Consider the following 25239-nt stretch of genomic DNA (forward strand, 5'->3'; position numbering starts at 1 on the left):
GTCCTACTAGTTTCAGTGTCTCAGCTGAGCACACGGGTCTCTCCCCTAAATCTCTCAGGATGACCGGATGTGCTCGAGGCTCACTCCTTCACTGCTACCTGATCCCGTGGGTGGTGCTAACCGTAAGCCCTGCGCTGAGGGCCAAGACTGGAAGGAAAGAAGAAAGACTGAAGTACACTGTGCATATGAAGTGCTGGACCTGAAATCAAAGGGCTCTGGATGTTTTCAAGCTTCCGCTGCCGTGGGTAGGAAGCTGGCTCTCTGACTTCACAGCCGCTCATCAGGACCATCTGTCTCACTCCAGGGCACACTTCTCTTCTCTCTCCAACAGGAACTACCCAGGGGAGCTTGGGGCCTGGGGACAGGAGAGAGGAGAGCACGCCAGGACTACCTCACACAGCCCCGCCTCAGAACTGGTCACTCGGAGCAGAAGAGTAAAATGAAGTTCCTCCGAGTTCAGTGCCAGGATATTACTCTGAAACTGTGCAAGGACAGGCCTGCTAGAGGCTTAACATCAAAACTATGAGCTTTGGGCCGGACCGGTGGCTCAGGCAGTTAGAGCTCCGTGCTCCTAACTCCGCAGGCTGCCGGTTCAATTCCCACATGGGCCAGTGGGCTCTCAGCCACAAGGTTGCCAGTTCAACAACTCGAGTCCTGCAAGGGATGGTGGGCTACGCCCCCTGCAACTAAAGATTGAACAGGCACCTTGAGCTGAGCTGCCTCCCGGATGGCTCAGTTGGTTGGAGCGCGTCCTCTCAACCACAAGGTTGCCGGTTCGACTCCTGCAAGGGATGGTGGGCTGCGTCCCCTGCAACTAGCAACGGCAACTGGACCTGGAGCTGAGCTGCGCCCTCCACAACTAAGACTAAAAGGACAACAACTTGAAGCTGAATGGCACTCTCCACAACTAAGATTGAAAGGACAACAACTTGACTTGGAAAAAAGGCCTAGAAGTACACACTGTTCCCCAATAAAGTCCTGTTCCCCCTCCCCAAAAAAATCTTAACAAAAACTATGAGCATTTCAAAGAGGCGGAAGTTTCAGTGCAAATTTGTACACAAAAACAGTTTATGCTATTTTTGTTGGAGAGTTAAAAGGACTTTTTAAATTATGAAAAATACTTTGACTGTGACCTTTAGAAAAACAATATAGTTATTTTGACTCTCCAAAATAGAATCCTTGAGATATTTAAATAGCAGACAGCATTATTATAAAAGGCAAATACTGTTTACAATAAATTAAGCTACAGGCTAAGGTAGCAATGGGCATTATGACTGCTCTTTAGAGAGCTACAAGATTCGTGACTTCATATTTAATAAAAATGTCACAGATGCACAAAGATTTGGGGGGGAGACTTAATGCATCTGAAAGGAAGGATTTCAGCACACCCCATGGGTTTAAGATGAATGAGAGAAAATAGTTTCCCAAACTATTAGTATACTCTAAGTTAAAACACTGATTATCTGTACTACAACTTCTTTCACCTCCAGTCCCCATTATTTAAATAATGGTTTTTTTGGAAGTCCAAGACTGAGACAAATTAGCCATGTGTTAGAAACTGGGCACTGAGCTGCGTTTTCCGGATGTTTCATTATTCCTCAGACATTGGAAGCAGGCGGATTCTGACGTCCAGCTTCCTGGTTCCAGCTGCCAGCATTAATCCCGTCTCCTGACCTCCAGCAGGACCGCTCTGACCTCTGCTCGCTCGCCACTCCCAATATTAAGCACGTAATACATCACTTCCAAATTGATGGAAGAAATGAGAGTACCTGGCAAGGACACCGCATTAAAACCAGTAGCTACACTAATTTCTGTGAAGAATGCAGGGAAGAATGAACCCAGATTAGAACGAGGCACGTACCTGTACCACAGGATCTTTTGGTTGGTGTGATTAACGAGACATGAGCTGTGTCTGTGCGTGGCCCACCTAGAAACAGAAAGGCAGGCATATCAGTCAGGACACACCTCTACATGCCCACAGCTGCTCCCTTGGATAAAGAGAAACCTAAAAGGGCAGGGATCAGCCTGCAACTATGCATGAGGAGCCGCAGGAGGAAGGATGGAGAAAGTGAAGGAATGGCAGGTTAATTCTCAGGACCTAATTTTAGCTCAGCAATTTAGTCTACAGATCCGTACTTTTTCTACATGATAACATGTTTTTCATAAAAAACAATCGAGTCTCACATAATGTTAAGCAGTTAAAGGATAAAACTTTAACTAGAATTCCGATCCAGGTGATAAGAAATTACCCAAGTTTGGGGAGATGAGTTTTTGAACTGAGCAGTAAGAAGGAGTTACTCCCTGTTAAGCTGACGTCAGTGGTCACCCTACCTTTGAATTTATTGCAAGACTAGCCTTATTTAAGGGATGGGGTTGGGGGGAAGGGGAAGGCTGCCTAAGGAACAACAAACTGCATGTCAGAAGAAATAAAGACCATTTTAATATATAAAGAGTGTTGCTGACCGAGGTAGAATATCTAGTTTAGTTATAAGAATATGGTAAGAAGAGGGTCTTCATGGAAACTCTGCGGGCCCAGAGATCTGATGGATACCTGTAACTCAAGAGTATCCAAGCGAGATCGTCAGTCATTGAAAAGCAGTAATTCCATTCCACAGAATCAGGGCTACCAACAAATTCTTAAGTTGATATTGATATCAACACTCTCCACCAACCGTGCCCTCCCTATCTCCTGACACAGGAAGTTACCAGATATGCCCTGGGAGGGGCAGTGTGGTGACCATCAAGGAATACAAAGGCAAAAGTGACACATACATTGTGAAAAGGCTCCCCGGATGACTCTGACTAGCGAAGGGAAACATGGCTAATTGGAATAGTTGCATGTCAGCTATGACAAGACTTCGCATCACTGAAGTTACTCATGGAAAAGGAAGGAAAGATGAAAGAGCTCCGAGACCTGTTCCTAGAGTTGATGCCACTGAAATCCAAGGGTGCAGAGACCTGGGGAGCCCACCTAAGAAGTTCATTGTTAGTCCAGTCTTTCCTTCACCAAGGCTGTAACAGCAGCAAACCTTAGTTGGTTTCAGAAGACACAGAAGGGAAATAGGAGGAAAAAACAAGGAAGTGTATTGTTAACGTCAAAGAGCACTTAGCAAATACCTACTCTGTGTCACCGTAGGTTAGTCTCATGCCCAGGGAATTTATAATCTTGTTAGGATGACAAAATTTGTGTATACAAATCAACAATACATGACAGCAACAAAGAGCTGGGTCAAAAATGATCAAATGTCAAAGAATATGGAGCAAGTAATGAACATTAAATGTAATCAGGAAGAAGGATATTCATCATTGGCCAACATCACCTGGAAACACTTCTCAAGAATTTGCAAATGAGGCAAGAATTGAAAGTCAGACCAAAAGAGCAGGGCATTTTTCTACAAATGTCACATTTCCCATAGAAAGTTTAACATACTAAAATTCAAGGTCCAAAAGGGCAACTGTCACATGAAAATAAGCAACACGGAGAGACAATGAGCTGCAGGAAAACTTAATACAGACCCAACATCCTCGAGAACTCTCTGGGCACTGCCTTCCATAGCTCCACCAAACGTTGTAATTTCTGCTTCTGTGGGAAGTTTGTTTTTTGTTTGTCTGTATTCTTATTCCTGAGAGAATAACACTCTTATTTCTGGGGAAAAATAGGCCTTACTGGCAGACTCAGTTTAAGTCCTGGAACTCCGCACTTTAACAAAAATGAGGATAGCAAAACTGCCCATAAGCCACAGGGTTGATGAGGTCATCTGTACAAAAAGATGGCATAAACTACACAACTTTCTATTATATGTCATCGCTTTCCTTCCCTTTTAGCAGATTTTATGCTCCCAATGGTCAAGCCCCACTTTGTCATCTACCCAAGGGTTATGACTACGTGGAAAGTTCATGAAGACCACTGCAAGCTGGCTAACTGGACATTTAATAAAATCCTTCTTATTGAGGTATAACACAGAGGGAATGAAATACTAGAATGAAGTGTACAAATCTTAAATGTATACCCTGAAGAGTTTAAATATACACTCATGTAATGACCATCAGATTAAAAATGTATTAGAACATTTCCAGAATCCAGAAAGTTCAAGGGACTTAAAAATACAGATTCCCAGATTGTGACTCTGAAATATTTGATGCAATAAGTTGGGGTGGGCATAGGAAGAGATTAGTGTACATTTTTAAAAAAATTAGTTTTAGGTGTGCAAAACAATGTGATAGTTTGACATTCACACCCCTCACAAAGTGATAACCGCCCCCCCCAATCTTCTACCCCTCTGACAACGTGTATGCTGTTACAATTCCACTGACTCTACTCCCCATGCTGTACTCCATATCCCGTGACTATATATACATTAAATTATAGTTGACATTCAGTATTATTCAGCTTCAGCTTCAGGTGTACAGTGCAGTGGTCAGGCACCTACACTGTCCATAAGTGGTCTCCCTAATAAGACAAGTGCCCATCTGACACCCAACAAAATCTTTACAACATTATTGATTATATTCCCTAAACTATCTTTCGTATCCCCGTAGCAATCTGTGATTACCAATTTGTGCTTTCTAATCCCCTCACCTTCTCCCTCATCCCCACCCCTCTCCCATCTAGTAACCATCAGTTTTTTTCTCTGTATCTCTGATACCGTGTCTGAGTAGTTTGCTCATTTATTCTATTCTTTAGATTCCACATATAAGTGAGATCATATAGTATTTGTCTTTCTCTGTCTGATTTATTTTACTTAGCATAATGTTCTCTATGCCCATCCATATCGTTGCAAATGGTAAGATTTCATTCTTCTTTACGGTCAAGTAATACTCCACTGTATAAATGTACCACGGTTTCTTAATCCAGTCATCTACCGATGGGCATTTCAGTTGTTTCCATATGTTGGCTATTGTGTATAGCACTGCAATAAACATAGAGGTGCACGTATTTTTTTGAATTAACGTTTTGGATTTCTCTGGATAGATACCTAAGAGTGCAATTGCTGGGTCATAAGGTAAGTTCCATTTCCAGTTTTTTGAAATACTTCCGTGATTTCCATACTGGCTGCACCAGTCTGCAATCCCACCAACAGTGCACCAGGGTTCCCTTTTCGCCACATCCTTGCCAGCACTTGTTGTTTGTTGATTTATTGACGATAGCCATTCTGACTGGAGTGAGGTGGTATCTCATTGTGGTTTTTATTTGCATTTCTCTAGTGATTAGTGAGGTTGAGCATTTTTTCATGTCTGTTGGCCATCGGTATGTCCTCTTTAGAAAAATGTCTCATGTCCTCTGCCCATTTTTAAATTGGGCTGTTTTTTTGGTGTAATGAGTTGAATGAGTTTTTTAATAAATTTTGGATAGTAACCCTTTATCAGATATATCATTGACAAATATCTTCTCCCATTCAGTAGGATGCCTTTTTGTTTTATTGATGGTTTCCTTTGCTGTGCAAAAACTTTTTAGTTTGATATAATTCCATGTTTATTTTTTCTCTTCCCTTGCCCGATGGGATATATCAGTAAAAACATTACTAAGGGTAATGTCTGCAAATTTACTTCCTATATTTTCTCCTAGGAGTTGTATGGTTCCAGATCTTACATTTAAGTCTTTAATCCATTTTGAATTTATTCTTGTATATGGCATAAGGAGGTGGTACAGCTTCATTTTTTCACGTGTGTCTGTCCAGATTTCCCAGTACCATTTATTGAATAGACTGTCTTTACCCCAGTGTAAATTCTTGCTTCCACTGTCGTAGATTAAATGACCATACAGGAATGGATTTATTTCTGGGCTCTCTATTCTGTTCCATTGATCTATGTGTCTGTTTTTATGCCAGTACCATGCTGTTTTGATTACTATGGCATTGTAGTATGGTTTGATGTCAGGTATTGTGATACCTCCCACTTTGTTCTTATTTCTCAAGACTGCCATGACTATTTGGGATCTTTTATGGTTCCATATAAATTTTAGGATTACATGTTCTATTTCTGTGAAAAATGTCATTGGTAGTTTGATAGGAATTGCGCTGAATCTATATACTGCTTTAGGCAGTATGGACATTTTAACTATATTAATTCTTCCTATCCATGAACATGGTATGTGTTTCCATTTATTTGTATCTTCTTTAATTTCTCTCTTCAGTGTCTTATAATTTTCTGAGTACAGGTCTTTTAGTTCTTTGGTTAAATTTATTCCTAAGTATTTTATAGTTTTTGAAGCAATTGTAAATAGGACAGTTTTCTTAATTTCTCCTTCTGATAGTTTATTATTGGTATATGCAAATGCAACTGATTTCTGAATATTGATTTTGTATCCAGGATTAGTGTACATTTTCAAACCAGCTGAACACAATGTGAATATTAACAACCTAGTTAGTTCCAGTCTCTGGTAACATTTTCTTTAACTCCCAGCTCAGAATCTGGCCAAGATCAGAGTTCCCACATCATGAGCTGCACAGAGCACTCACAGAGCACTGCACAGAGCAATAACAGTTTAACCACCAGCATACTTATTTAAAAGAACATAAAATAATTCATCCAGCAAAATTATAAGAAAAAGGAAAACACTGGTCAAATCAAAACCCCCAAAGAAATCTGACTGGGACTCATGAATTAAATAACACTCTCATGTTTACAAATGCAATTTTTACCTCATCTGTAGGTTGAGAGTTTATTCTTTCTAAAACTCTTAATGAATGAATTTCTGTAGGTTTGGCAAATATGCTAAGGCTACCTAGCATATCTCAACATGCATCATCATGAAACTGTTCTCCAGAGAGCTTGTTAAACTAACAACCCAATCTAATATATTCACTACATTACAATAAAGTACAAACAGAACCATAGTTGAGCCAAAACAAATTGACAGCAAGAGTAACTGGCAGTGATAATATATCCCAGCTTTGATAATTGGACAATATTATAAACAGAGAACTTGGAATTAAGTTTGGTCTGCCACACTGTAACCTATGAAACTTAAAAAATCCAGAACAGATGCACGTAAGCACTGCACATACATACATTCTACACTAATTGTGCTGTCATACAAAATTCCTGTACTCTCAAATAAAAGAAGCAGCCACAGGAGATTACGCTACCTACCCTTACACAATTAACTACAAATCAACTCTGTTAAAATTAATGCAAGAAATTAAGGGCTACTCAAGGGGAACCCTTTTCAGGCTTTGTCTACAACAATACAAATATAACATAAGTCCCATGTGGACATAGCAAACAAAATAATTTTGAGAGTTGATGGTAAGGGTTAAAGTCAGGGTGTCTGCTCCATCAAGAAATGAAGTTGGCTTTTCTTTATTGTGCTTCCTAATGCCTGAAAGAGGGGCTGGCGTATGGTCCCATAAATCACTGTAAACTCTATTTTGGGCCTTTCTTCTCCTTCTTTCCAAACAGCAGGATGGACAGAGCTAATAACTTAAGAGCAAGATGAGGAAGCTTCTTGAAGACTGGGTTCTACTGGTGAAGAGTGAGTGAGTGTGTGTTCGTTCAGTGGGATCAAGGGGTTGGGAAAATAAATGTATTTCTAAAGCACAGAACAATTCACATCTTTACCTTCTAGCCTATATAAGTGGCAACTGAGTTTGGAACAATACGTTTTGTATTTTTAAACATTAAAAAAACCCACAAAAGTGCCTTGCTTAATATGACAGGTGCTCCGGGGATTCTGAACAACATGAGAACAAGATTAACCAACCTGAACTAACTTCCAGCCAATCACCATGACTGCTGTTTGCTTTCTTTTGCTAGAGCAAATTAAATATCTGAATTTTTTCAAGTTTCTTCATTATCTGGAGGTATTTCATAACAGAATCATTTTGCATTTGATATTAATTAAGCGGATTTTTTGCTAAGTTTCAACAATTTAGAGTCTGGAATTTGCAAGTAAATAAATGTCTGTGGTACCGTGTGGTTTGTGACCAGAAGTCTGAATACTCTGTCTTCTAGGGATGTTTCTATTCTTGTATTAAAGGTGTCATACATAATGCAGCACTATGGATCGCATCTGCAATTCCACATGAGAACCATGAAATGAAATTCTTCAGCTGTATCCCCAACAACTAGAAATCTTTATAGCATTTGCAATAGGGTAGTATATTTACTTGTGGAAACATACTGATTTCAGCCCTGTCAAGTTGAAGACAGGGGCCAAATCTACATACTAACTTCACTATAACCTGCAAAACCAGAAAGACTGAATAAAGGTATCCCATTAAACTATCAACACTCATATTTCAAGCCGAAGTAGCAGAATTCTTAATTTTTTTTTCAGCCTCCTGTAGAGTTATTGAGCATTTCAAAAACCCCTGAGCTACTCACTCATGTAGTAGTCTATCCCCTAACTGGTTGAAGACTATGAATTGAGGAAGTAGAGAACACAAGGTTGGAAGGCAGATGCATTTAGGCTGGCAATCATTTTAGGCACTCAAAATTTAAGGCTGAGTAAATACAGAAAAATAGTATGTCTCCTTAACCTTGAAAATAGAGATCAACAATCTGCCCAGAAAGGTTTTGTTAAAACAGCTGTGATGACTGGTTATTTTCGGCTCCTGGTTCTATGAGCCCTCATTGGCTGCAGTCATACCATATGCTAAAACACATCAATTAGGAAAAATGAACTGCCAAGGAGTCAGTCAGCTAAAAATTGCCAGAAGCTCAATAATCAAACAGATATTCTACTATCAGCTCTTTCATGGTAACCACAAAACATTAATAAACAAAAATAGCCATTCCTTTTGCAGATTTATAACACTTCAATATTCTTGCTTAATTAACATGACATTTACATAACAGTATCTAATTAATTTCCAACTAAAGGCACTGTGGGCTAATTAGAAGCGCATCATCCTTTTTTAATCAGCTTGTCAATTCCACTCTATCTTAATCGGCACATTGTTTACCTTTGCAGCATCTCACCTTTCCAGGCTCACTGTTCGAAAGGTGATTTTGGGCAACAGATTCAAGAGCTACAATTCTCCCCCATCTCTAGAGATTCATTATCGATTTTTTTGATGAGGCATCTCAAAAAATATATATATATGCAATGGAAATAGTGAAATAAATGCTACACTGTCTCCTGATGTGACTGTACTAAGAATGTAAAACTTTTAAAAATATTCAAAGGATCTGTATTTCTTCAACAGGAAAATGTTCCTCTTTTAAAAGCCTTCAATGTACACATGGAGACTTAAAATACTAAACAGTAATAAATAAATGGTAATAAATGAGTATCAGGAACAGATCAGAATGCACAATAAGTCATCTCTTCAGAAAAGAAAACCCTATCTCCAACCCCACCCTAAACCTGCAGTTCTTGCATTGTTTTAATCAGAAAGGACACACCTAATCTGTCTACATAACTGAGTTTGAAAAGCACCATCGATTGAAAACAAGGATATATAAAGATATAATGAGTAAGAATCTACATTTACAGAAAATCTTCAGATAGATAATGGCCATCCAATTTCTCCAAATGAAACTTTCAAATTAAACCATTTACGAACCTTGTTGCAGAATCTAAGTGTTAATCTGTTAGAAATTCTAACCCTAACTCATTGCATGATCTCTCACACCATTTGTACCTAAATTAAGAATTCATGAGAACAGGATTTTTAAAGTGGGTCAGAAGTTGCTATTGGTAGCTATCTATTTTGCTCATAAAGGGCTTCTCAAAAATATTTCATTACCATTCCCCTAAATAATTACAGTGCTGGGCAGGTTTGCAAATATGAGACAGAAAGAGAGGTATGTGTGAATATGTGTGTGTGCACACACTCATGCTCATAAGTCTATTTATTGCTCAAATAAATAAAATTAAAAATTCTCCCCCACCACCTTCTCCAGGGAAAAACATTACAAGCAAAACGAAATCAGGAATGCTTTCTATTTGCCCAGCACTGATGACCTCTTCTGTGGAAGCAGAGTGGACGTCCCTACTGGGGCTGTGCTTCGGTAGAAACGCTCTCTCCTGAACCATCAATGGCCTTACTGGAATGAGCCTCAAGGGCAGGGGCAAAGTTTTACTCATCTTGGTAATCTAGCACATTAGGTGTTCAAAAAATATTTTTCAATAAGGAATAGAGTCAATAATATTGTCATAACTATGTATGGTGCCAGATGGGTATTAGATTTGGGGTGATAACTTCATAAGGTATATAAATGTCTAATCACTATGTTGTACACCTGAAACTAATATAATATTGTATGTCAACTGTAATTGAAAAACAAATTAAAAACCACAACAGTATTGAAAACCAGAAATTTGCTAAAAAAGTATATTTCAAGTACTCTGCACATACAAAAAAGGCAATGACTATGCAAGGAGATAAGTTAATTATCTTAACTGTAATAATCAATATGTATATGTACATCAAATCAACATGTTCTATACCTTAAGAATATATAATTTTTGGGCCAGCCTGGTGGCTCAGGCGGTTAGAACTCCATGCTCCTAACTCCAAAGGCTTCTGGTTCGATTTCCACATGGGCCAGTGGGCTCTCAACCACAAGGTTGCCAGTTCAATTCCTCGAGTCCCGCAAGGGACGGTGGGCAGCACCTCCTGCAACTAAGATTGAACACAGCACCTTGAGCTGAGCTGCCGCTGAGCTCCCGAATGGCTCAGTTGGTTGGAGCACATCCTCTCAACCACAAAGTTGCCGGTTCGACTCCCGCAAGGGATGGTGGGCTGTGCCCCCTGCAACTAGCAACGGCAACTGGACCTGGAGCTGAGCTGCGCCCTCCACAACTAAGACTGAAAGGACAAAAACTTGACTTGGAAAAAAGTCCTGGAAGTACACACTGTTCCCCAATAAAGTCCTGTTGCCCTTCCCCAATAAAATCTTTAAAAAAAAATTTTAAAAAAAAGAATATACATTTTTTATTTAAAAGTAAATAAATAAATAAAAACAAAAATATATATTTTTTCATTATTGAATGAAAATGATCCAGACCAAAAGCAATGGCTGGACATACACAGCTATTCAGAAGTGAAATGGAACTATTAATAAATATAGTTGATTTTCACCATATTCACATGTTGATCTAGCACAGCAATTCTCTAACATTCTGGTCTTGGAATCTTTTTACACTTAAAAATTATAAGGACACTAAAGAGCTTTTGTTTATGTGGGTTATGTCTGTTGATATTTACCTGATCTGAAATTAAAACTGGAAAAAAATTTAAATATATCTTTATTTAAAATTCACAAAAATAATTACATATCAGCATACGTTTTTTGAAAAATAACTATAAATTTCTTAAAACTTGAGAATGGCTTGGATTAAAGGAAGACACCGGGGTTTTCATACCTGCATCTGCATTCAATCTGTTGCAATGCATTGTTTATATAAAGCATTTAAAGAAAAAACACCCTCACACAGATATATAGTTGGAAAAGAAAAAAACTTGTGGATCCCCGAATGGGTTTTGGGGACCTCTATAGGTCCTTGAACCACACTTTGAAGACGAATGGTATAGAACAAAACAATGCACCTAAAGGTTAATATAATTTCCAATTTCTCCATAGTTTCCTCACATGACAATTGCCTTGTTCTAGTGTTGCAGAGATCAAATGATGCTCTAGTATAAATAACAGTAAAAGGTTTGCCCATTCTCAACAAAATGTTAATACTGAAGTAAATAAAGGTCGGGGATAGTGGAATAAACTCTACAGTCATTAATTTCAACCGAGGATATTCTACTTCCGCTACTTATGTAGGAAGAGTAAAAACACGTTTCATGGAACTCAAAGGATTCTAAGCAAGCAGTTAAATTCATCGAATTTCAGTTTTTCAGATGCAATCTCTCACCTAGAACCATTATGACCAACACAGAGCTTCCCACTGCCTGATACATGCCCACCACCAATACTCCAAAAAGTGATGAAGTCCAACAGCAATTAACACGGAAATTCTAAGACACCACCACCATGAGGGGGATCAAAACTAAGAACCCATTTCTGAGAGGTCAAATACCACCTGGCTAATAAAGTCAGTTCTATTTTTAGATACTTTTGTTTCTCTCTGTGACAAAGCATATTTAATATGGATATGAAATCAGGAGCTGTCACATCTCCAATTTAGGCTTCAGTTGTAACTATCTGCAGGCTTAACTAAGGCACAACTCAGATTTCTGGATTTGCATTTTACCATCAACACAAACATGAATCTCATTACAACATTAATGGAGAAACCACTCAGCATTAGAAGAGCTTTTATTTTTTTGACGTAGTTCAGCTACCCAGAAGCCTTTTCATAAATCTTGCCCCACACCGGCAAGAAGGCTGCAAAGCCATCTTTGGAAAGGGAAGGAACTCGTGCATGTGCTCCGTGCATGTGCTCCATATTATGCTTCAGAGAAAATGGAAAAAGACAACCTTTTAGGCCAGAGGTACGGCCCCATGGGCACTTAAAAAAGAAGGTGGAACACAGGTGCCCTTCTTCCCGGCCCCATTTGCCGAGCCTCTCCTTGAGGTGTCTGTACCACAGCTCGCAATGTGTTCAGAGTGACACTGAATGGAAGGTACTGCAGTCCAACCTTCCTGTTTTACAGAGAATGCTAGAAGGTCTTACTAATTGGACCTCTTTTTGCAAGTAGTAGTTGAAAATGTCACCATTTACATTTATGTAGAGAAGTGTTTATATTGATATTTTGGAATTTTAAAAATTCCTTAACAAGGCGCATCCTACTGTTTTTATTAAATCTAAAGAATTATCCTTTGATAGATCAAAAGTAAAATGGTTTATGAAGTAACCTCACATGAACACAAAATGTCAAGTTACATTTAGTCACTTTATGGCATTGGCAACTCTGAATTTTTGGAGAGAAGTTCATAAACACAATTAAAATATATCTGTGTAAGGTTAAAGTAGCTACCTCTAATACACCCAAACCAATTCTCCTATTATAATGTGATTTTTTCCAGCCAAACACTTCTGTCATAATAAAGCTGAGGTTTAGTTTAAAATCAGCACAGTGTCACCCATTACCAGAGTCTACACAAAAGAAAAACAACATGACAACTGCAAAGGGCTAAAGCTGTGTGAAGTGTAGTTGTTCACTGTGACCTTTCTTTTCACAGCAAAGCAGAACATTTCAGTTAATAAGAACATTTTAAAAAATCTGCATTTGCTAAGAGGGGAGCAAAGAGTTAGGTGTTGCTTCCCATCCTCTTCTGAGTATCAATGACTGTGTAATATCATAGGTACCCAAGGAAATCTTTATGGGAAACTAACCTCTCAGATTTGCAGCTTTCTAAAGGGGCCGTTGAAGATGAGTGTTTATGGTTTGCTAGCCTCTCTTGCAAAGGGGAATTTTGAAGGGGGAAATTCAGGTGAGAAAAAAATGGCTATTTCAAAATTGGTAGGTGGTTGACTATTTGCACAGTTAAAAAAAAAAAGACAGTCTCCCATTATTTTAAAAAGTTCTGTTAAAAGTGATGAATGGTCACAATAACAAGACAACCAAATTATTTCATCTTGGGGCTACCAAATAGCACAGAAAATAATAAAATAGTAAGTAGTTGTTTAAAAGGTATCAAAACACATGCAATAGGTTTCCAAAAGTAAGAAAAATAAGGCAACTTTTCTAAATATCCAAATCACTAACCATTTACTGCATGCTGCCTTGCCAAGCGCTATGCTGGGCACTCTAGGGTACAGCGAAGCAGCATAAAATAAAGCCTCTACTAATTTTGGGTTCCGTCTCTAAACTCGTACTGAGACATGACATTCTCAAGTCAAAGAGGTAACCTACACAGTATGTGATTAGATGATACAGGTAGGAAATATAGGAATGCTTTGGAGGAAGCAAGCAGTGTGGATCAAATGTTTCTGAGGTAGGCTTCCAAGAGCATGAATGAAAATGGTAATAGGAGTGCCACGGTGTTTTCTGGGGACAACAGGGGTCCGGTGTGGTTCAGAACTGGGCATCAGTGCTGGGAAAGATAGGCAGGTCAGATACAATGAGGGTCCAGATTATGGGGGAGGACGTGTCCAATACAAGATTAAGAATCTGCATGACCAAATAGGTGGTGATGAGTCAACAGGAGAATTTCCTTTTTTGTTTAACAAAATATCAATGGGAGATTCATCTGACAAGTTTTATGGACTAGAACAAGAATAGAAGCAAGAACAATTTAAAGATTATGTCTGTAATCCTATGAAAACATGGTGGCAGTGAGAACTTTCCAGACCTTTAGACTTTTTCCATTGAGCTAACTAGAGGATCATACACAAAGACTAATTAGGAAATATGAACAATATCAGAGTAATTAAGAATAAAATTTAGTTTGTGTACTTAGTATAATATATATTCTAAAATTAAGAGTCCCTTTAATAGAATAAATTTAAAAATAAGAAAACGTATAACTTTATTCCACTAAATTTAGAAATCTAGATGAAATGGGTGTTTTTATAGTAATATTAATTGCCAAAACTGACCTTAAATGAGGTAGAAAATATGAATAGTCTAATATCAGATATCAGACTAATCAGCTTTATGAGTAAGTTCTTCAAGCTTTCAAAAAATAGATACATTACATAATGTTAGAATATAAGACAAAAGGCTATGTTACCTACAGCACAGGAAAGATGAAAAAGTTTCCATGAGATTTATGTAACTGATAGCAAAACTAGACAAAAATAACATGCACACTACATATAAACACATACGTACATAAAATTAACTCACTTATTAAAAAGGTGTAAAATTTAAAATAAAGTTAGCATTTTGAATCCAGCAGTATAATAAAAGAACTAGTAGGGTTTATTCAAGGAATGCAAAGACAGTTTAACACTGTAAATCTTTTTAATTAGGAGAAATCCATTGATCATCTCAATAGCTGCTGAAAAAGCATTTTATAAAATTCAACACTCCTCTCAGATTAAAAAAAAAAAAAGCAAGGTATAAATAGAAGTTTCCTATAAATAGAAGTTTTCCGATAAACAATATCTACAAGAAACCTACAGCAAATACTATATTTGTGAACTGCTAGAAGTAGTCTCATTAGAATTAGGCACGAGAAGAAAGAAAAAAAATATAACGCTGTGAAGAAGAAATTCTAGCAAGAAATGTATAAGGTTTATATTAAGAAAATGATAAATCTTTATTCAAGTATATATAAGGTTTGAACAAATGAAGACAAATGATATTACTATATGAGAAGGTCCAATGGTGTATTAAAATGTCAATTATTCCCAAATAAATCTATATATAATGTAATCCCCAAATCACGCTGTAATTTTTAATAGACCTTGACAAGCTGACTATAAAATTCATCAATAGAAAATACAAAAGAACAGCCAACAAAATTTAGAAAAACAGGAATATACAAGTAGATCAATGAAACAAATAAAAAAGAGGCTAAAAATAGATCTATATCTATATAATAATAATGTCATTTCAAACCAGGACTATTTAATAAAAATGGTTTTGAGATAACTGGTTATCCATTTGGAAAAATAAAAGGTAAGTCCTTATACCTCGTATCATATACAAAATAAGTTCCAGATGGATTCAAGAGCTAAATAAATTAAAAGATAAACTACAAAAGTATTAAAATATATAGAGAGAAGTATTTTTATAATTCTGTGATGGAGAAAGTCTTCTATGAAAGACACAAACCTAGAAGACAAAAAGACCAACAGACTTGAATTTTAAAATCTGTGAGGTTTGTAATGGAATCCAAGACACCCAAATCAAAAATAAAAGCAAAGTGACATACCAGAAGAAAATATTTGTAAGATATGTAACAAAGATTTATTATCCGGAATATATGAGTTCCTACAAATCAGTAAGAAAAAGATGGCTAATAAATAAGCCAAGAATACGGAGACGCAAGTCACTGGAGACATAAATAACTGGTAAACACAGGAAAGAGGGCTCAGTCTCACTAGCAGGAGATGTCAGGAGAATACAAGTTAAAATGAACTATTCTTTTGCCTGTTGCAAAAAAATAAATACAACAAAAGGAACACCAAACATTTAAAAGTGTAGGAAACACTCTCAAACACTATTCTTAGGGGTATAAAGTGGTAATGTCATTTTGAAAATGAATCTGGCCATGTATATCAAATTTAAAATACACACATTCTCTGACTTGTTAGCTCCTCTTCCATGTTTATCATGGAAAAATGACACATGCACTATTAGCCATTTACAAAAATTTTTACTTCACATGGTTTATAGTAGTGAAATATTAGAAACAGTTCAAGAGAAAATGATAATACTATGGAATACTATGCAGCAGTTTAAAAAGAATATATGCTAAACTGGAAAGATCTCTAAAATATACTGTTAAATTTACAAGCAAGTTACAAAACAATATGTATAGTATGTTCTCATTTGTATAAAAATGAAGAAAACCTTATATGTATGTAAACTTGTATATAGCTACACAGCAAAGAAAATGTAACCCAAAATGAACAAACAGTGGTTATCTCTGGACAGAGTGGAAATTTGGTGGGGGTGGGGTGGAGATATTAAAGGAGTATTTTTACCTTCTCTTCTACATAAACCTGTATGTCTCTACCTATGCTTAAAAAATAGGATTAAAAACTACAGAAAAAGGTAAAAAAGCCAGGAAATAATTTAAAAAGCATGATTTTGCTTTAATATGGCTTTTATTTTGACTACAAGTTGAAGGTCAGATGACCCTATAAGTGTTTAAACAATTCCCACCCAGGTAACATTATGGAATAGAAATAATTTCTATAAGAAAACACTGCTAAACTGCTCAAGTCCTTCTGCATTTTGACAGGGATTAATTTAATATTCCCATTGATTCCTGGTGAATTACACATTCAATTCAATACAGCACGTAACTGTACATTATCATACTGTACTGCAAAGTATCAATCTTTTTAGAACATAGCCCTAATGAAAGCAGCATGTTTTACAGGATCAGCTTCAGGATAAATAAATGCACTGGGAAAAAAACAAAAACCCTTTAAAATCAAAAGAGACATTTAAAGTTTGGGCATTCTTCATTATGGGAAAGAATCTTCCACTTTGAGACTATTATATATCAGAAAAGCTCCATCTGTTGTATAATTATCTCTGATAAACGACCTGATGCTTAAGAGTTTCATCAGAGAAAAGGGAAGAGAAAGACACATAGAGAGAGAACTGTAAACAAATCTCCCCACAATATTTCACGTAAAACCAGCCCAGCAGGAAGTCATAAAATGTTTTAATAGGCAATATTTTCTAAGTGTTCTACTAGAGTAAACCAGCCTGTTTTGCCCAATATCTGGTCTTCCGATGTAGGCACACTCCAAAAAAGGGAAACTAGTTTCATTTAGGGACTATTAGAAATGTAATTGGTAAAAACGAACAAAAAGCTTAGCTACTTGGTGGCAGTGATATTAATTTTCCAGGGGACAGATAAGGGCTTGTCAGACAGGAATGAAGACTACTACTAGCCACGAGGATCAATGTATGTTCAAAGACCCAAGGGCGGCTAGCAAGGGCAGCTGTTGAAATGCACCCCCACTCTATTTTACTTTTTAAATGCCTGGGGGAGCTAGAGAGTATCACCAGGAACCAGTTTCCAAGGTAACAATGGAAATCTCTTTGTTCGACCAAATGTATTTAACCACAGATCAAGAATGTTCTCCAATTTCTATTTTGGGAATCACTGTAAAATTAAAGGAAAATCCAGCCAGCACTTTGGAATGAAGATTTAATCATTAAAAAATCTTCACTAACATTCAGTTAGTATGGTTTTCACTTTTTCTGTATATTTTCTTTTGGCTACAACAAAAGCATCTCTTGGGTAGATGCAGTGTAGAAGAGTAAGAAAAACTTGAGCATAATTACAGATGAAAAACGCCCAAAGCTGAGTTTCAGCCCTGTCACGTGACTCAAGGCAGGTCACCACGCAAACTGTTTTCTCATCTACAGAACAGGAAGATAATCTGCCCTGCCAAGGCGGGACACTTTCAGGACGATCGCAGGAAAACAATGTTTATCAAAGTGCTTTGTAAAACAGTGGTTGCCAAACTTCTATAAAGGACCACTGGCCTCTGCAGCAACTACCCAAGTCTGCTGCTGTAGTGTAGAAGTAGCTACAAACAATACATGAACAAATGAACACGGCTGTGTTCCAATAAAACTTTATTTATGAACATTGAAATCTGAACTTCATGTATATAGTTTTCACATGTCACAAAATACTTTTCTTTTGATTTTTTTTTTCAATCATTTAAAATCATTCTTAGCTCATGGGCCATACAAAAGCAGGCGCTGGGCTGGATTTGGCTTTTGGGCTGTAGCTGCCAATTCCTCTGGTAAAGCAGAGTTCTACGTGTGTGTTGGTGGCTGTTTGTTCCTTAGCATTTCCTCTGCAGAGCTTAGGAGAGTCTGAGGTGGGCCTTTTCTACCTGCTAGACCAGAATGTCAGAATATTTTAAAACAGTGTCTTTCCAGGCACTGGAAAGAAACGGACCAGTCAACTCTCCTCTAACACCTCAACTTCCCTCCAATATGGAGTGGGATTGGGGGTGGGGGGACGAGGTAGTCACGCACATCATAAGGCCCCCAAACAGGTCCTGCGTAGGATGCCTAGGCCCTTAAGAGCACAATGGTAGGAAAGCTCATTTGTAGGATAAAGAAAAGTGTACTTTTGCATCTCTTAAATCCAACATGGTAAGCCTGACTTAAAGTGACCAGTCCTCTGCCCGTCATTCAAAAATATTAACAAAACAATAACTGGTTCAGTGTTGTATCCTGTCTCTCTTCAAAAGTTGGTTCAAGAAACATAGGGACAAATCACACTTTATCTCCTCTATGAAAAACCCAGAAATTGGGATAACAGTAAACAGGTAGTAGCAAAAGCAGAAAGAAATACTATTTTGTTCTTTTTAAGTGTTTGTGCAACACCCCTCCCCTCTGTAGTTTTCATTTGCATGTCACGTCCCTTTCTCCATAAATCACTATAGAGACAGCCGGCTCTGACGTGGTGCAGAGCGCCGGGCCGCTCCGTGGTCTTGAGCAAGATACTGAATCATCCTGCGTCTCCGTTTCCACATCTGTGAAACAGGCGGTAACAGTACTCACCGTACAGGGTAATTATGAAGATAGTGTTTGGAACAGTACTTGAGTACTGTGGTGTTCACTGCTACCATTATTATAGCATTTAAATGTTGTGACAATTCCTTTGGTCACTATTTGAATTTTGTTTACACTGTTTTTTGAAATGTTTCTAACGGCTCAAGTTCCATGGACTCTTCTGCAGACACACAAGATGGAAGAGGAAGATATATGTTTTCAGACAAAGAAATATCATTTATGTACCTGTTTCATTTGACCTTCACTCAAGTGTCTTAATTCTTTTGGATAAAAATCTGTATTTTACACACTCTTGTCTATAGTTCTTCCTGTAGCCGTAGCCTTTTCAAAACAGTATTAATGTACCCAAACTCTCATAACCTTTCCGCTCATATAGTCATATAACAATGAGAAGTAGAAAGCAGATGTAAGCAATACTCATTCTCTTGATAAGATAAAAAGTAAAACCTTTTTATAAGCCCCGAAGAATACACAATGGTTCCCGTTCTACACAATAACAACACGTCTGTAACTACTATAGAGTTTACAAACTATGTAGTACTTGGATTAGGAATTCCAAACCCATTTTCCAACAACTCCCACACTCTACTTTTCCATAAGTCTCCAGGGGAAGCTAAGAAGGACCAACATATGAAATTCTGGGCCCCTGACCTGAGGACACTAAAAGATCAATATAAGTAATCCCCTGCTGCCTCTTCCTCCATCTTTCTTCTCCTGGGTAGGTCGTAGCTGAAGAAATTTGCAAGGTGTCAATTGATCAGGCTGTCTAATCTCACTTGGGTCTTCACTGCTGCTTGGCAACCACCCTGACTTACAATGCATCCGCCCTGACAGCTCTGACAGCTTTAACCACCTGCCTTACTCTCCTTATCCCTATCTCCCCCACACACGAACCAGGCACACATCTCCACTCTAGCATAGTGTTCACCCTAGGAGAGGTGGCAAAGCCACCTGAGGAAGCTTTTGCAAAAGACATGCTTATTAACTACTGCTCCTGCTGTGCCCATTTCACCCCCAAATTCTTATGCATCTGTTTAGGAGAACAGGCCAGAATCTCAGGGAGATGTGTATGTATTCGAAAAGGTGACCTCCTTGTGGGTAGAGACCAATCTAAATCATTTCTGTACACAGCCCTATATCTAGTGCCTAAAATACAGTAGGCGCTCAGCAAAGACTGCTAAATGAATACACAAAGCACTGAAATAGTTGATATAGGGAACCAATCCCATTATCACCCATTTCACATGTCTCTTGCCGGTTTCCAGTCCGCAGCATTTGCACAATGCTGAGGCAATGCGCTATCGTTGTTGAAAACAAAGCCTCTGAGGCTAAATCAGGGGGTTGGAACACGAACTACCCTGTGAAGCATAAGCTCTGTCTGTAACTTTGGGTAAAAGTTACTGAACGTCTCTGTGCTTCAACTTCCTCATCTGTAAAAACACCTACCTTATAGGGTATCATAAAAATGAAGTATCAGTACATGTAAAGAGCTTAGAATACAGCAAACAGCTCACAAATGTGAGCTAACATTTTCCTTATTGTTATCAAACCCCACAGCATAAATTGAAATTTGTTCCTGGCTTTTGTGATCTTGCAGAACACACAGTACAACGTATTGCATGTCATTCTGCTCCTCTCTGACTTCTTCAGCTGCCTTCTCTGTTTTGGTTTCACTCAAAATTCTCTTCTCACTGCTTTTCCACTCTTAGCAATCTCTGTTTACCCCAAGACTCCGCCTCTCGCCTCCATGTGGATAAAGCCAACCCTGACTTCTCTCCCCTGAGCTCCAACTCAAACTCCCCAGGGGACCACTTACATCATCATCAAATCTCAGATTAGCAAATCTCATTTCCCCAGATCTGTGCAAAACCTGAGAATTACAATAATGAGCCCCACAAGAATTAGGAAATGAGATTACCTTCAGAGAGTTTAACATGAAGATGAACACAAAACGGTTTAAAGCAGCGATGTCACCAGAAAGCAAGAGAATGAATCTGAAGCAAGAAGAACTAGACAATCCTTAATCAGATTGAAGGTATGTATACAGCAAAACAAAAAAATCATGGCAGTCTATAGTGGCCTAGATTGGCAACTTATGGAAACACGAAGTTGTCCTGGCGGCTCGAGCTCAGCGCAGGTCTAAGTCCAAGTAGAAGAGGGGGAAAGGGGTATGAAGAAGGAATCTCGTACAAAAAGACCTTCCCTGTATGTCCTTAGAGCATACCTGACAATCAACTTGACTCAAAAATTTACTTCATCTAATCCCACGTGTTCTGAGTCACTTTGCCATTTGCTGTATAAATCCTTGTTATAGGTTAGCTTCCCATAAAGGGTCTGCCTCCAGACAAAATGTTTTAGTCATATGAATATAGTATTTTTATTTCCAATTCCTGTTACAAGGATTTTTCATGATGAATTAATAAAGCAACTTTCATGATTTGAGTTTCCTTAATTACAGAGAGAAAAAGTGCTGATCTTGCCAATATGAGTATTTCTATTCTCTGTGGCAGTTATATTTCACATTGTGAATTAACTGATTAAAAGAATTGAAGCCAAATGCCTGAACTTGAATCCTGGTTCTGGTATCTACTAGTTCATGACCACAGGCAAATTACTAGATCTCTTTGTGCCTGTTTCCTTATCTATAGAAGGGGATAAGGATAATATCTACCTCACTGGGTTATCCTGAAATAAGAGAGAAAATATACAAGTACAATGTGTTGCACATAAAATGCTCAATAAGTGGTAGCTACTGTTATCTCGTCTCACATGCCTCCTTGGCTGCTCGAGTTGGTTTTTGTGGCCCGACCCTGGTCTGTGTGGGTCTAATCAGATAAGGTTCTATCAAATGAGATCCTGGCTAGCTCCAACCTTTCCCATAGACAAGGAATTCCTAACCTAAAGGCCATAGTGAGCTTTAGAACAATGTTATTCAAAATTGGGTATAAATGAATGGTGTGTGTTTTTCTGAGACAACAGGCCAGCGCTTTCATCAGTTCCTTAATAAGTACATGATCCCAAATAGATTTTTTAAAAACAAAACAAAACCTACTGCCTTAACATTACCACTACCATTTTCATCTTTTTTCTTCTCTTAAATGATTTCTACACCTTTCCCTGGGTCTCTAATCAAAAAGTTATAGTTTTGAAAAGTCTCTCTCTGCAATGTTACCGTGTTTCCCCGAAAATAAGACCTAGCTGGACCATCAGCTGTAATGCATCTTTTGGAACAAAAATTAATATAAGACCCGGTCTTATTTTACTGTAAGTAAAATGCTTATAATAGCATTTATAATAGCAGGTATAATATAATATAATATAATAAATATAATATAATATAATATAATATAATATAACATAACATAACATAAATAATATAATATAATATAATATAAATATAATACCGGGTCTTATATTAATTTTTGCTCCAAAAGACGCATTAGAGCTGATTGCCCGGCTAGGTCTTATTTTCGGGGAAACAGGTTATTCTAGTGTCATCCTTCCCATTTTCAATACTGCCAGGTTATTTCTACAAAAGAACTGTAATAATATTACTTCTTCTGCTCAAAAACATGACTACTGTCTAACATCCAAGTATCTTAGCTGAGCGTTCAAGCCTCTATGACATGGCCATAATCTATCTTTCCAGCCCTGTCCTCCATAAATGGCCCTAAAAGGAGTCACTTGCCATTGCAGAACTGAACTCCATGCAGCTTTCCTCTATGTCTCATTCTACTCTATCTAGAACGTCTTTTCGCCACTTTGTGCGTCTTCAATACCACTTTCTCCAGTAAACCAACACCTTTCTTTAACAATCATTGTCTTTAATAACAAATATATTTAATTGCCCATGCTAAATAACCAATTCTTTGGAAAACGGGGCTATGGCCTTCTTTACTTTTATATTCTCAACTTTACCTAGAACAGTGGTTTATGATAGGTTGAGATATTCATTCTCTGATAATCTTTTCAAAGTTAATAGAACGTTCTAAATTACCATATTCCAACGATTTCTGTATAGTCATTAAATTTGAAACACCAAATTTCAACTTGTTAACTAAAGCTTTTAAAAGGCAAAACCTGCTGTGTCGTAACATCCCTATAATTTTCAACACTGTCACATTATAGCTGTGCCCTAAAGGAGACGGTTATAGTATTATCAAGATAAAGTGGACCAGGGACTTCCATATCACATACATGATAATGGTATTATATCACCTATGACTTACAGAAGAGTGACTAAAACCATCTCCTCTTCCCTTCAAATACTTATGTTCTATGAAGTATACAATGTTATTCTCTTAGTTAATTGCCTAGAAACATTCATGGCCCAGTGAGTGACGGAGGCAAGGTTTCAATCCAAGGTTCCTAAAATAGGGGCAAGTTCCCTAGACCAGTGGTTCCCAATACTTGCTGCACTTTATAAAGTTCTCTGCAGAGTTAAAAAGAACAGATCCCTGGGACTCCCTCCTGACCAACCAAACTGACTCAAGGAATGTTACTGAAAATTAAAATTGTTTTTAAAATCCCCGGTGGATTCTAACTGGCAGCCAGGGCAGAGAGCTACTGGTTCAAAACCTTGTGCACTTGGACAGTTAACATAAAAGGCTACCTTTTTAGATCATCTTAAGCTCTACAGAACGGATGAAACTCATTCTCTAACTTGCTGCTTTGGGCCTATATGTCAACACTTAATCTTGAGTTAAAAGAGCTACTATCTTTTTTCCGGGAGGAGGCATTATGATAGGATTCTTGGGCTGCTTTCTCTAACACTTCACAGGACTGGCACTTACACTCCTCTTTACTTGGTGAAGTTACATTCAGTTCTGTCGGGAGCGGCTGCTGGCTGGGACTAAGAGTTGGCGTGGTTATCGAGGTATTGTTGTTGTCACTGGTGGTCTCTTCGGAAAACAAATCTGATTGGCTGTTACTTGTACTTGGAGTGGAATCATCGTCTGGTTGTTTCTTCTGAAAATCTGAAGAGAAAGCGTGAGAAAACCAGTTTAATGAATGACTTTACAATCTCCTTGGGTATTACAAACAATGAAAGTTAGCACAAAAATGAAATGTAACAGCAGCAATAATAAAGACTAATTTGGCTGACTGAAAACTTGAAGTAAAATACTGGTCAAAAACAAAGTTGGCGGAGGGTAATGAGACCGAAAGCTTTCCAAGATCCTTGTATTATTCAAAAGAATGATAAAATGTTGATTTTATTGTAAGATTTTGCTAAGCAAAATGCATGTTAAAATTTTAGGGGTAATCAATAGAAGGAAAAAATACAGAGAAGTTGTTCAAATAAAAAGAGGGCAGGTAAAAAGGGGGGAAAACTGCAGACAACAAAGCAGGGGAAATAGAAAACATAAAAGAAGACGGTAGAAGTAAGTACAGACATATCAGTAATGGTAATAAATATAAATAGACTAAACTTAGCAGTTAAAAGACAGAAAATTTAGATTGAATAAACAAAGTCTTGTTCTTCGCAGTTTACAAAAGACATACAAAAGACATAAATATGGGGATACAGAAAAATTTAAAGTATACCAGCAATACACATGATTAAAAAGCCAGAAATAGCTATAGTACCGTCAGAGAATGTAGACTTTGAGGCAAAAACATTATTAGAGATAAAGAAGATCACTATATAACAGTAAACAAATTTCTTTTTAATTGGGGAATATTGGGGAACAGTGTTTCTCCAGGGCCCATCAGCTCCAAGTCATTGTCCTTCAATCTAGTTGTGGAGGGCGCAGCTCACTGGCCAATGTGGGAATCGAACTGGCAACCCTGTTGTTCAGAGCTTGCGCTCTAACCAAGTGAGCCATCCAGCTGCCCAATAGTAAATAAATTTTTTTTAACCAGGAAGATAAAACAATTGTGAACCTGTATGCACCTAATAACGAAGCATCACAATCTTTAAAGCAAAAATGACTGTATTTATACGAAACTGAAAAATTTACTATCATAATGGGAAGGTTTAAATATATTTGTCTCAGACAAAATAACTAATAAAATTAGTTAAGATTAATAAGAACATAAAGACTCATGTACCTCAAAATTAGATAATGAATTATTTTCAAACACATGAGGAACACTGATAAAAACTAATTAAAACCTGGCTAAACCTTAACCACACATTAGACTATGAAGCAAAAGCCTCAAT

At 37.7% G+C, this 25239-nt stretch overlaps 1 protein-coding gene across 3 annotated transcripts in view; it reads right to left on the minus strand.

Moving 5' to 3' along the window:
• ZFAND3 (zinc finger AN1-type containing 3) overlaps positions 1-25239 on the minus strand; it is a 296203-nt gene that overhangs the window by 56505 nt on the left and 214459 nt on the right. For 2 of the 3 annotated variants that reach the window (XM_074332881.1, XM_074332883.1), the window contains exons 3-4: positions 23870-24052; positions 1862-1927 (exon numbers count right to left, since the gene is read on the minus strand). In XM_074332881.1, coding sequence (XP_074188982.1) covers positions 1862-1927; positions 23870-24052 — 249 coding nt within the window. The remainder of the gene's footprint in view (positions 1-1861; positions 1928-23869; positions 24053-25239) is intronic. The other variant, XM_074332882.1, reaches the window with a different exon arrangement.

This window comes from Rhinolophus sinicus, linkage group LG05 (assembly GCF_036562045.2).
Source record: "Rhinolophus sinicus isolate RSC01 linkage group LG05, ASM3656204v1, whole genome shotgun sequence".
Classification (NCBI taxonomy): Eukaryota; Metazoa; Chordata; class Mammalia; order Chiroptera; family Rhinolophidae; genus Rhinolophus; species Rhinolophus sinicus.